The sequence below is a fragment of the Lucilia cuprina genome, chromosome 2, assembly GCF_022045245.1.
Source record: "Lucilia cuprina isolate Lc7/37 chromosome 2, ASM2204524v1, whole genome shotgun sequence".
NCBI lineage: Eukaryota > Metazoa > Arthropoda > Insecta > Diptera > Calliphoridae > Lucilia > Lucilia cuprina.
In genome coordinates this window covers 37,294,117-37,306,780 of record NC_060950.1, presented here as the reverse complement: position 1 = coordinate 37,306,780, position 12,664 = coordinate 37,294,117, and the positions used below count along the sequence as shown (strand labels likewise).

The window sequence follows — 12,664 nt, the reverse complement described above, 5'->3', positions numbered from 1 at the left end:
ATTCATGCTTCACTTTTTGATATTATATACAGATGTATATATGTGTGTGTTTGGGCATAAGTATAGGAGAGTATTTACGATTTATACATACTTTTTTTCTCATTGAATTCTTTTTATATTTTTGAACATTTTTTTGTTCTGAACCACTTTCTTTTTTATGCTGTTGTATTTAATTTTTTCCCCTTTCTTCCTTTCTCTCTATTTCTTAACAAAAGAAACTTATACATAAGCTTCAATTCATGTACCAAGGATATTCTGGAAAATTTATATATACAATAAAAAATATATGTATATAAAAAAAACTTTAAAAAATGGCAAGAACAAAAAGATTGCACTAAACTTAAGTGAATTGCAGCCTCAATGTATGCTTTAAAATTGTTCATGTGTAGTTGAATGTGCATATACATATGTATATGTATATGTGTTTGTGTGTGTTCTTCTCTTTAACAGAAACTCACTTATGGACATTAAGAAACGTTTAGGGTATTGTTTGTGGCTGACATGAGATGAGCCATGAATGAGTAGTGAATGTAGAACAAAAAATATGTGTGGAAAAAATGAGATGAAAAAAAAAAAACAACAAACAAAATTAAAGGTTATTCAAGTAAAGAAGGCTTTGTTTTTTCCTCTTTGTGTTTTGGTGTAGTCTTCTCTTTTAATTCGTTTTCCTTTTAACATACAAAACATAAGTGCTTAACAACTTAATTATATCTCAAAAAATACAAAAAACAAAACAATACAAATATGAAATAATTTATTTTACAAATTTATTAAATACACTGAAATACATTTTGAACCTAACTAGAATAAAATTTTCTTTTAAAAATGCTAATAAACTGAAGCATACTTTTAGGCTAAATAATAGTTTAAATACATATTTCTACTAAGAACAATATTTATTTGACATTAAATATTAAATTAAATCTTAATTTTAAACACTTCTTTAACTCTATGTAAACTCAGTAGTTTCAGTGTTCACTTTCGTTTAACATACTTCCAATCCCCGTCTTTTTTTATTATTCTTCCTCTTCTTTATATCAATATTGCACTTAAACCGTTTTATTTACTCATAAAACTTCTTAACACTCAATACAAAAGAATTGCAATTTATGTCAGAGTCGTTGTATTAGATTGTGTGTTCATAGGAGAACCATTTTCAGCTTGTATTACAGTATCAGAACCAACACTGTTCTAGGGTGTTGATGGTTGTACTCCAACAAGAAAAATATATGAGAAAAACGAACTTTCAGTGTCTATTCACTAGGGTCTATAATACCAGACTTTGTTAAGGGAAAAATGTTCATTTAGTAACGTTTATCATAATATACACTTGACTGTTTGCTATGCAACGGCAAATGTAATAGCAATAGCCATTGCAACAGCAAACGAATTTAGTTTAAAGCAAAATGCTACTACATCGATTCCTGTTTATAAGCTGCATTTGCTGTTAGTATTTAGCTTTTTTTCTTATTATTTTCCCAGTTTAGTTTAATACACAGAAGATCCCTACGGGACTTCAGTTATGTGTGTGTGTTACTGTGTTTTACAGAGATTAGTTTTTTTCCTGTAGCTGTTTTTTTTTGCATTACAAATGTATGAGTTGCTTCTTTAGCTGCTCTGTCCGTTTCGGTTGTTTACAGTGGTTTTCTTGTAAATATTATTATTATTATTATTATTATTATTATTATTTTTGTTTTTATTAGTCTAGTGTTTCATTTGGTGGTTTGTTTTTCAATACTATATATAAACGTATTTTCATTTTGCTTTGGAGATTTTTTGAGTATTATTTAGCTACAATTGGGGATATACATGCATAAATAAATAAAAACTGGACTCTCATTCTGTCTCTTACTGATTATAGCAGTTATGTGAAAAAAAACTAAATAATATAACAAATAACAACAGCTGTGTTTGTTGAAAGGACACACATAAAATTTGAAATTATGAAGAAAATAAAATAAATGCAGTTTTGTTTAAACGAGTTAAATGTTAAGTAAATTATATGATTTAGTTAGTTACTCCTAAAGGTATACACTGGAAAATAATTAAATTTAAAAAGTTTTAAGTCTCCTAGAAGTAGACAGTTTATTTCCCCTTTTTATTTCAACTAAAAGTATGTGAAAAACTTATATCAACCACAACTATTTATGCCTTAAAGTCAATTTTGTTTTAATTTTCTTAATATTTGTTGTTGTTTATAAAAATTATGGTTTTAGATTATTTGCTACCTTAATTACTTTGAAATATCTTTCCCTTAGAGAAATGTAAAATAAAATAAACCAGTAGTTAGTTAAATTATGCTAAAACCACAAGTAGTATTATTAAAAATATTTATGGTTTTCAGAATACTTATGCAGACAACAAATATAAAAGAAATTAAAATATATTTATTAACTTTCAAAACAGAAACATAAAATGTTAAACTCATTTGGCCAAGAAAAATTGTAAATAAAATACCAAGTTACATGAAAAAAAACTAAAAGAAAATAAAAACAAATAAATAAAGAATTCCTAAATGCAGTTGTAGCATACAAATGAAATATTAATGCGGTATGGTAAGTATGCAAGAGACAGGGCAACTACTTATAGCCAAATGAGCCATCCAGCAAGCGAGCCAAACAAATAAACAAACACAGACACACAAGCAACCAAACAACAAAGTTAACTCAAAAACTATCCAGGCATTTAACCTGCCAACCAAAACCAACAACATCAGCCATTTAAGCCACACATACACACATACCAGCCAACCAACCAGTCATCCAGTCATTTACCAAATAACCAACAAAGTTTGCGTAAAGTTAATGACTTTAAAAGACATTCTTGCTGTACTTGTAGTAATTGTGGTTAAATTGTTTTACAACTTAATTTTAATTAAGAATTTTATTTTTCTTGTTTTTAATATTGGCACGATATTTTTTAGATTTTATGCTTTCTACCCACAGAAAATTATATATATAAAAAAAAACTAAAACCTGTAATGAGTAAAAAACTGCTTGATCATAGCATTTTATTTGATTTCATCTTCTACCATATATTTTTCTAATTTTTAAACATGATTTAACAAAAAAATCGTATAAAATATAATTCTTATTTAAAAATTCATCAAGTAATGAAAAGGTTGGCAGACATTTTTTCTGGTTATCATTTTAGTTTCATAATCGCAGCATAATTTATCATCAATTATTTATTATCAAATTTTGCTAAAATGACAGTAAAGAAAATTAATATTGAAAAAAAAGATATTTTCTAATGATAACATGCCATTGTTTAGAGTTTGAGGGAAGGCGAAAATGTGGTATTTAAACATGATATTGGAATTTATATTTTTATTTAGTTTCTGAAAAAAATGTTTTATTACTAAGGCAAGAAAGTTAATTATATGTTTAAGTAAATTTGATCTTTTATAAGTTTATTTTTATGACATTGTCATAAAATATTGTGTTATTCATGTCTACTCAAGAATGAATGGCATATTTTTAGGCGATTTTAATTATCTGCTTATCATCAATACCATATAAATGTAGTTTATGGACAGCGGTGATTTTTCAAGAAAATAAAATCAAACCTCCTCTATTATAATATTTTTGTGTTTTAAAAAAAAACTGAAATTTTGGAGAAGTTGTCAAATATGGATACCAGATGTTTTCCTAAGTACAAAGGGAATAAGTCATTAAAAATTTTATTGCATTCACTGCTAGTTTCCTGTACTTAAGTATTTTTTTTCCTTAGTTTGTATATATGTATGTGTATATGTATAAATTAGTCGGAAATTTTGTTTAAATTAACATAAAATTTTCAATTTATTATGTCATCCCTAAAAGTATGCTATAAAAACATATTTAACGTAACAGATATTAATTTTAAACAATTATAACTTAATGAAAGCCCAAATAAAATAAAACGTATAAAAAACAAATATAAGAACAACTATGACATTATTTTCAAATAAATGTTATGTCACAACGTTTATACTTTTCTTTTTAATGTAGTTTTCTTCCTTTTATAACACAAAAAAGAAAATTTACAAAGATGAAATAAAAATAATTATAAAATTAAACATAAAGAATAATAAAAATAAAAATTTATTTATTTGAAAACTTACCGATAACCTGAATTTAATTGCACATCACCGATGGCAACATTTTCAAATTGTACCGGATTCGCCGTCCATCTTGCCCAGTAAAATGAGAAATCCTCAGCATCGTATTGCTCTGTAAAACGACATTTTAATGTGAGATCTGTATTTTCTCGTGTATCTAGAGATTCATCTGCCAGTGTTAACGAAAGAACAGTTAAAGCTAAAAAAGAACAGAAAAAAACACATTATTAAGTAATTTCTCAAATCGAATTGATTTTTCTTTTTTTCGCCTCATTTTAGTAAAAAGATTTATTAGACAAGGTTAACAGCAACAACAAATACATTAAGAATAGCAACATATTTCAAAGATTACATTAGATAAGATAATTTAGTCCTAAATGGAAAATGTTTTGTATTTCTTAATGATAAAGATGATGGGTGCGATGTTGTCGATGATGATGGTAACATTTTGTTAACAATTTTTAATTTCAATTTAATATATTCTAATGATTATAAAGGGATGAATAGAAGTAGTGGTCTTTATATAGGGATTTAATCCTTAGAAAAAAAAACTACAACAAACATAAAAAAGATAAGTTCTAAATATTATACATTGATATCCCCACATATGCACTATTTAAAGTATCCCAACAATCAATGATTTTCAAGGAATATTGTATATATATATATTGCAAACTTTTTTAAGGAACCTCAATATATGATCGCCATAATCATTATCATTTGCAAATTGTTTTCTTTAAAAATTTAAATATTATTTATTATAATTGTATTGTATTAGGCATTTAATATTTTTATTTGGTGAAAGCTAAAGTTTTTAGAAACGTTGTGTTTTTTTTAATCTGTTTATACTCCTATTTGGAGCTGTTCTTGTTAAGAGATTATGTATCAATATATCAGATTACTATGCTTGTAATGTTCTTAATTTATCATGTTCAATAATGTGGTAGTAAACAGCATATATAGAGATTTAAACTATTTACCAAAGTTTAACCTTGTAAATATATTCTAATCGTATTTTTGATTTAAAACCAAATGATTTTCCAAAAAGTGTCCTTTAAATGTTGCCTAAAGAAAAAGGATTTAAAAAACTGTTCATGTGGCGGAATACAGAAATGTTTACAAGTGTGTTTACGCATATGGAATTTTCAAAAAAGGGAAAAATTTTATTTTGATATTTGTGTCTTTATACAAAATATTTCATTTTGATTCTATGAAGATGGAGTGATGGGTAGCATGCGCTCTAACACTCCATGAAAATGGCAATTTCCCAATTCATCAAACATGGTACAATAAAATAAAAACATAAAAATGTATTAAATTAGAATATGCACAAACAATCCAAAGAGAAAATGTTCAAAAAGGGAGTGCTAAAGGTTTGCAGACAAAATAAATCCTTTATTCCCAACATTCCTACAAAAAGGGATTCTTACTTGTCCCTTATTTTTTTACAAAAAAGGTTGTAAGAAAATTTAAACGAATGAATGAACTAAGAGGAAATTATTTAGTCAGCTTGCAAAAATTCTTGACCGTAAAAATTTTGCTACACATTATGAATTCCAATCACCTGTTTTGACTCTGTCCCTAGTTCTACCTACTGCTGCTGATTTACAAAGCAAAATGTTCTTTACATTCTAAGGCTGAATTTTTAAAAAAAGATATTTATAGAAAGAAAAAACCTTTTATTTTATGATTTAACCGGAAAAATCAAATCAAAATAAGGCAAGTTATACAAAAAAATTCAAAGGAAAAAATATTATATTGGAAATGAAGCAGGCATAGTATAGAACAACTTCCCACACAATAATAGTTAAGAATATTTTATTGCTACTTTATGATAAAGTAAGTTATTGACTTAATTTTTCTTCTGCCTGTCTTTACTCCTAAGTTTTCCTTATTATTATCATGTGATCCATTATTGGGAATGGTCAATTTGGGTGTGATTTTAAATACATTTTCCCTTTAAGCATTTCCTGTTTTCAAGCTATTTATATGGTTATAAATTTTCTCAAACGTTATTGTAAAAGAAAAAGGGGTTTTTAATGAAATTCCAGTATAATTTCAAGCGTAATATTGTTGGCGATGTCTGACAAATTATTTCAATTTTTGTGAGTTACAACCACAATATGTTTAGGGTCATTTAATTTTAGTGGTAATAATTTTAAGTGCTCCATTAGGGTGGGAAAGGTAGTTTGGGAGGAAAATAATAATAATAATAGTGTTATTGAAACCATAAATAAATAACAAAATTTAACTAAAATATTTATTGTGTTTCAGTACTTTCGTTATATATTGGTTATTGATGGAAAAAATAAATTTACTTTGCATTTTAAACTTAATGTAATGTACAATTTGCTGCAAATATGTATTCTTACGGTAACAGTGTTTTTATGCAGCATTACTTTTAGATCTCAACGTGATAGTATGTACATATATCCACTCCAGTTAAATATTGGCGGCTTTAAATTCCTTCTGTTGAAATTGAATTACTATTTATTGTCTTTCAATGACGCAATAAGTTTTCTTTAAATTTTAATTATTAAATTCTGAAATAATTAAACTGCAAAATACTCAACTCGACATATTATCCATTAAAAACAACATATTTCTGTTAATGTGACATTAAGCAATGATTATTGCATTTATAATGAGAGAAAGTGTATTTGGGTGTGTAAGCTACTGGGCTTTTACTCTCACACAGACACACTCGCACTCACATACATAAACAAAATGCACATGTGTACTCATTATCCTTACAAATGCATACAAAGTTGTATTAATTATCATGCTTAAATATCACAGTACTTTTACTTAATCGTATTAAATTAATACTGTCAATTATTTGTTCTGTTCAAATGTTTATTTCTTTGTCTCTACATTCAAGGATGTCGTTATTTTACAGATGTTGAAAATAGCAGCAAATACTATCCAACAGAAAACATACACATACGCACATATATGCAGACAGAAAAAAAATTAATTATTTATTGTAGCAAAATTTTTAAAAAGGGAAAATGTTAAAGGCTTAACACATTTAAATCGGATAATGGAGGTAAATTTTTTACATAACACAAAAAAAATTCTTTCAAAAAGTTCAATAAAGATTATTAGGGAGGTGTGGGTCTTAACTGAAGATAAATTTAATTTTCAGTTCAAAAAAATGCTACTGATTTTAATTTTTAAAATAAAATAGGAATAAAGAAAATAAAGTATATTAATTTTTTAAATAAATTGGCAAGTATTCCAATAACCTGAATTAATAACTTTTTATATTAAGCAATTTACACTATGGGAGCCTTCTTAGACATAGAAGGTGCCTTCAATAACGTAAATACTTCTGCAATTCAACAAGCTCTCGCTAATCTGGATGTTGAAGAATATATCAGCAACTGGTTGGTAACTATGTTGAAATCTAGAATTATTACTGCAAGTCTTGGTAACAGCGTTAAGTCCAAACGAGTTGAACGAGGCACACCTCAGGGCGGTGTAATCTCTCCACTACTTTGGCTTATCGTTGTTAATACGATTCTTAAGGAACTGGACAACAGAGGGATAAAGGTCGTTGCCTATGCGGACGACGTTGTGATACTGGTATCAGGAATGTTCCCAGACGTGATTAGCGATATTATGTCTGGTGCTCTGGTGCTACTCAGTAATTGGGCCACAGACAGTGGTCTAGGAGTAAATCCAAGTAAGACAGAACTGGTACTATTCACAACAAAGACCAAGATTCCAAGCTTCAACCTGCCACGGTTAAAAAACCGCGAAATCCCCTTATCAAACAATGCCAAATATCTAGGAACTATTCTAGACTCCAAATTATCATGGAAACTCAACATCATCCAGCACAGAGTCAAGAAGGCAACGGTCGCCTACTATACCTGTCGTAAGATGTTTGGAATGAAATGGGGACTTAGTCCCAACATAGTTAAATGGATGTACACAGCCATAGTACGTCCTATTCTTACATACGGATCTCTTGTATGGTGGACTTCAACTAAGAAGAAGTTTGTTGTGGATCAACTATACAAAGTTCAGAGATCAGCATGCATTGGGATAACAGGTGCCATAAGAACTAGTCCTTCAGAAGCTCTGAACACTATATTGCATATCCTACCCATAGATCTGCACATAATGACCATATCTGCTTGTAGCGCAGTAAGACTTAACTCATCCGGAAGTTGGATATCAAGAACATATGGACACGCTAAGATTTTAAGCTTGCTACCTCCAATCTTGAACCAACCATCCGACTATATTACCCACACACGGACTTTGATAGAGTCTTCAAAGTCAGAGTTCCTTCCAGGAGCGAGTGGTGTAGAGGTAATCTACCGAGCGAATATACCACCAGAATCTTTACAGATGGTTCTAAAATGAACTGCGGCGTTGGTTCTGGTGTCTTTTGTGAAGAAGCTGGGGTAAGTATATCCCATCGTCTTCCCAACAACTGTAGTGTCTTTCAGGCTGAAATTTTTGCGATAATGTCAGCCTGTAGGGTGTTACATGACCTCAATATTCGCGACAACATAGGAATCTTTGTCGATAGTCAAGCGGCACTTCTCTCACTAAACTCTTATACTACTACTTCCTTATTAGTCAGACAATGCAAGAAGGATCTGTCAATGCTGGGTCGGCTGTCTGACATTACCCTTGTTTGGGTCCCTGCGCATAGGGACTACTACGGTAATGAACAGGCAGATGAGCTTGCAAGAACGGGATCTGCTCTTGATATCTCCGACGCCGTTCCAGTAGCAACTCCGTTAAGTTATATCAAGAACAATATCCTCAGATTCTTTCTTCAAAAAGCTGAAAATAGATGGAATAACCTAGACACATGTAAAGGGGCCAAGTTATTGTGGCCCTCCTTCAATGAGAAACGCACAAGACACCTTATAAATCGAAGTAGGCGGGACATATCGAGGCTGATAGCAGTAATAACAGGACACTGGGTAATAGGCAGACACGCAAGTCGGCTTGGGCTCCCTTTCAATGATCACTGTCGCAGTTGCAAAGACAGGGAAAAGGAAGAAACGGTCTTCCATCTCCTCTGTGAATGCCCTGCTCTGGCCGTAAAGAGAAACCGCTTCCTTGGCAATTACTTCATATCTAACCTTGGCGAGATATCTGTCTTTAGGCTTAATGATATCCTCAGATTTCTCACAGCTACGGGCTGGATCTAATACTACAAATTCAACATCTGACGAGTGGAGTGGTCCGGTCAAAACGGGGTCTCTTTGATTTTACTTCACAGTTCGCGTGTAGTGAACTACCACGTAAACCAACCAAAGCAATTCTGAAAAATATAGCATTTATAACACTCACACATCACAAACAAGAACTTTTTTTGTCTGGAATTTTTTACGGGGTGCATTTGACAAAATACACCATTTTAGAAGCAAGGAAAATTAGGTTTCTTAAAAATATCCTTGTGAAAGACTTGCAACTGTAACCACTTTCTTATTAATATACATTTCAATAACTACTACATATCGTTCTGGTTACATGGAAGCACTTTAATAACATCTTATTAATAATGAATTATATAAATACTTTCAAATTCAATAAAGATGCAGAAGCAGTACACAATTTATCACATGATTTATATGGACTGATTTTTTCTAATTACTTGTATGCAATTGTGGTAAATACTTGCCTCCAATGGCATCACCATGTAAAAATGTAGACTTGAAATACTATTATATTTTAACATTTTAACCCCTTACCTGGTAATGAAAGTTTGTGCTGGTATGCCTAAGAATTCTCTTGATGTGATCGTCACCCTACAACTCATAAGTATTATGCGTCATCATCGTCGGATATGCTCAATTAATTAAATATAATTTTCGTTAGTCACAAATTCTTTAAAACTTAATGCCAACTACGGCAAAATCTTCTTATTTCTTTTAAACTTTATTATTTTTTTAATCCTTTACAAGTAATCTACTAGACCAATACTAATTGAAACTGGAAATATTCAATTGAAACAATAAAATGAATGCAACGATTTCATTTAAAGTTTTTGCATTTGCTTGTAACAAAAAAGTATAAAAATCTTATTTTCCACATGATGTCACAATCTGCATTTCATCTGTAACTGTCTGTGTCGTTTAAACTACATAATTTTGTTTGTGTCTTATAAATTTATAGAAAAAACTAAAAAAAAAACTAAAATCTTACCCGAAACTATAATATAGAAAAATAAATATTATTTTGCGATTTTTTCTCACTTTATTATAATCAAAAAGAAGAGAAGAAAAATAATATAGTGAAATTTGTTTAAAAGGAGTAGTGGTGGAAAGGAGCAGCGTTGTCATGATTTTTGTTTTAATACACGCCAGCTTCTTATCTTATGCCTTGATAGTGTTGTACAAATATAATTTTCCAATTTGGAAAAAGTTTTCCTATTAAATCCTTTACTGTCATTCGCATCATAAAGAAGCAAGCAGCGTTATAAAACGAGTAGGGAATGTATGCGTTTGCGAGTGCCTGGAACATAATGTGGCAGTATGAATGTCTAGTATATATAGTCACAAGCCAGTTTTAACCAAAATAAAAAAATTAAAAAATAAGAATAAAAAAGTAAAATCTGCTGTTTCATGCAACTGTGCAACTACACATTTCATACTTTTACATTAAGTAGTGTGTAGCTGATAGTGAGTGAGTGAGTCTTTTGCTGTTTCTGGCTGTGTGATTGTATATTTGCTACAGTTTACTACACTTTCAGTCAAGTCAATGTAGTAAATGTAGTTGTAGCAGTTAAATAGAGTGGCTGGTTACGATCGCAAAATAAAAATGCAGAAATTGCAACAGTGCAAGCAGAAAAAAACCTTTTTATGTATGTATAAAACTTGTATGCCACGCGTTAAACACTGCTACATACACACACTTTGGCAACATCATGTACAAGCATTCAAACATAACTGCACTTTTTTTGCGTTTTGCTCCGGTTTTTACCGCTCTCCCCAGCCTCGCGCTTCAACAACATTCTCTTATCCCCAAGATGAAGAATGGAAATTTATAAAAATCTTTAAATCTTTTGACGCGACAAAGTTGCAACATAAATTTTATTTTAGCACAGCAGCCTTTTTACATAGAAGGCAACTACATTTATATCAAGATTGACTTGATTACTGGTGGGGACGAGAACGAAGAGATACTAGAGGATGTTGTTGCTTGCATTGACAATAAGAAATGGCAATTTCATTTGGTGTTGTATGACTTATAAAATTTTATATATTTTTTGTTGTTGCTGTTTAATTTTTTCTTTCTTGTCTACTTGCAACTTGTATCTCTATAAGGCTAAACGAATTGCTAACAAAACAACAACGACTACAAGAAAAAAAATATAAAGAAAAGCTACTAAACTGGTCTTAATTTTCTTCCGCTTTAGATGGTATTTCAACTTTAGTTTTTTTCCTTCTTATTTTTGTTTAACAATCATTTCTACATCATTTTTAATGCCAGCAAATATTTTTTTTAACTGATGTTGATTTTTCAAGATTTGATTTTAATATTAAAGTAATATATTTTGTTTGTTGCAGTAGCAAAAAAAGGGAAACATTTTAAATGTTAACATTAGCTAACAATTATTAAAGCAAATTTTAATACATAATTACTTGGGAAATAATTTACCATTAGCTCTTGCTGTTTATAAAGCATTATTGAATTACTGTCGTGTTTGTTTTTAAAAGCTTTGAAAACTTTCAAATACTTTTTAGTACATTACTTCGTAAGTGGTGCTAACTATATATACATTATATACTGCATAGAAATTTAAATAATTTAATATTATATATAACAAAACCTTGATCCTTAAATAAGTATATACTTATGTTTGTTTTCGGTTAAACTTTTATAAAAATATTTTCCATACCTTTTAACTTTATTTCAAGTATGTTTAAATGTTTACAATTGAAAATATTTCTAACATTAAGTGTGTGTGCAAAAGTTGCCTTAACTTGCTAATGTTTTCGAATGTGTTAAACTGTCGACGCATGTGTTTGAAAAAAATCAGTATTATGAAGGCTGCTTTATTATTTAATAATAATTGTTGCAATTATTTATAAGCAATTTGCAAGCAAACATGCAAATGTTTTGTAAAATATACTTGTAACTTTTTTGTTCTCAAAATGTTACCTCCAAACAGTTGTACGTTGGGAAAAAGCAATTGCAACATGCAACATATAATTAGTACAATGTTTCTTTGATGAAAACGGTTGTTTCTATGCAATTGAAAGTTTTCAACAAGCTTTCAAACGGATTTTGTAAGTACATAATATTATTTTCAGTAATTTAAAAGAGATAGGGTTGTATTTTACAAAATTTTTAATAACTTTAACATTTCTAGAAGGTCTTAGGAACCCAGTAATTTGAAGTTATTTGTTCAGTAAAACATCGAATATTTTCCATCAAAATGGAATATATGAAATTAGATACGTAGAATGATAATAAAGTTTGTTTAATAGATAGGACTTCGAAATCTCAAAGGAGCACATTTTAAAACAGATGTCAGGATCAAAATATGTCAAAATTGCCCTTCAAAATTTTGTCTGTAAAATAATG

The 12,664-nt window shown here is 29.5% G+C and overlaps 1 protein-coding gene across 2 annotated transcripts in view; it reads right to left on the bottom strand.

Moving 5' to 3' along the window:
* The window catches only part of LOC111674946 (hemicentin-1), a 201,233-nt gene that overhangs the window by 79,156 nt on the left and 109,413 nt on the right, over positions 1-12,664 (bottom strand). For both annotated transcript variants that reach the window (XM_023435634.2, XM_046950450.1), the window contains exon 3: positions 4,106-4,301. In XM_023435634.2, the coding sequence (XP_023291402.2) occupies positions 4,106-4,301 (196 nt within the window). The remainder of the gene's footprint in view (positions 1-4,105; positions 4,302-12,664) is intronic.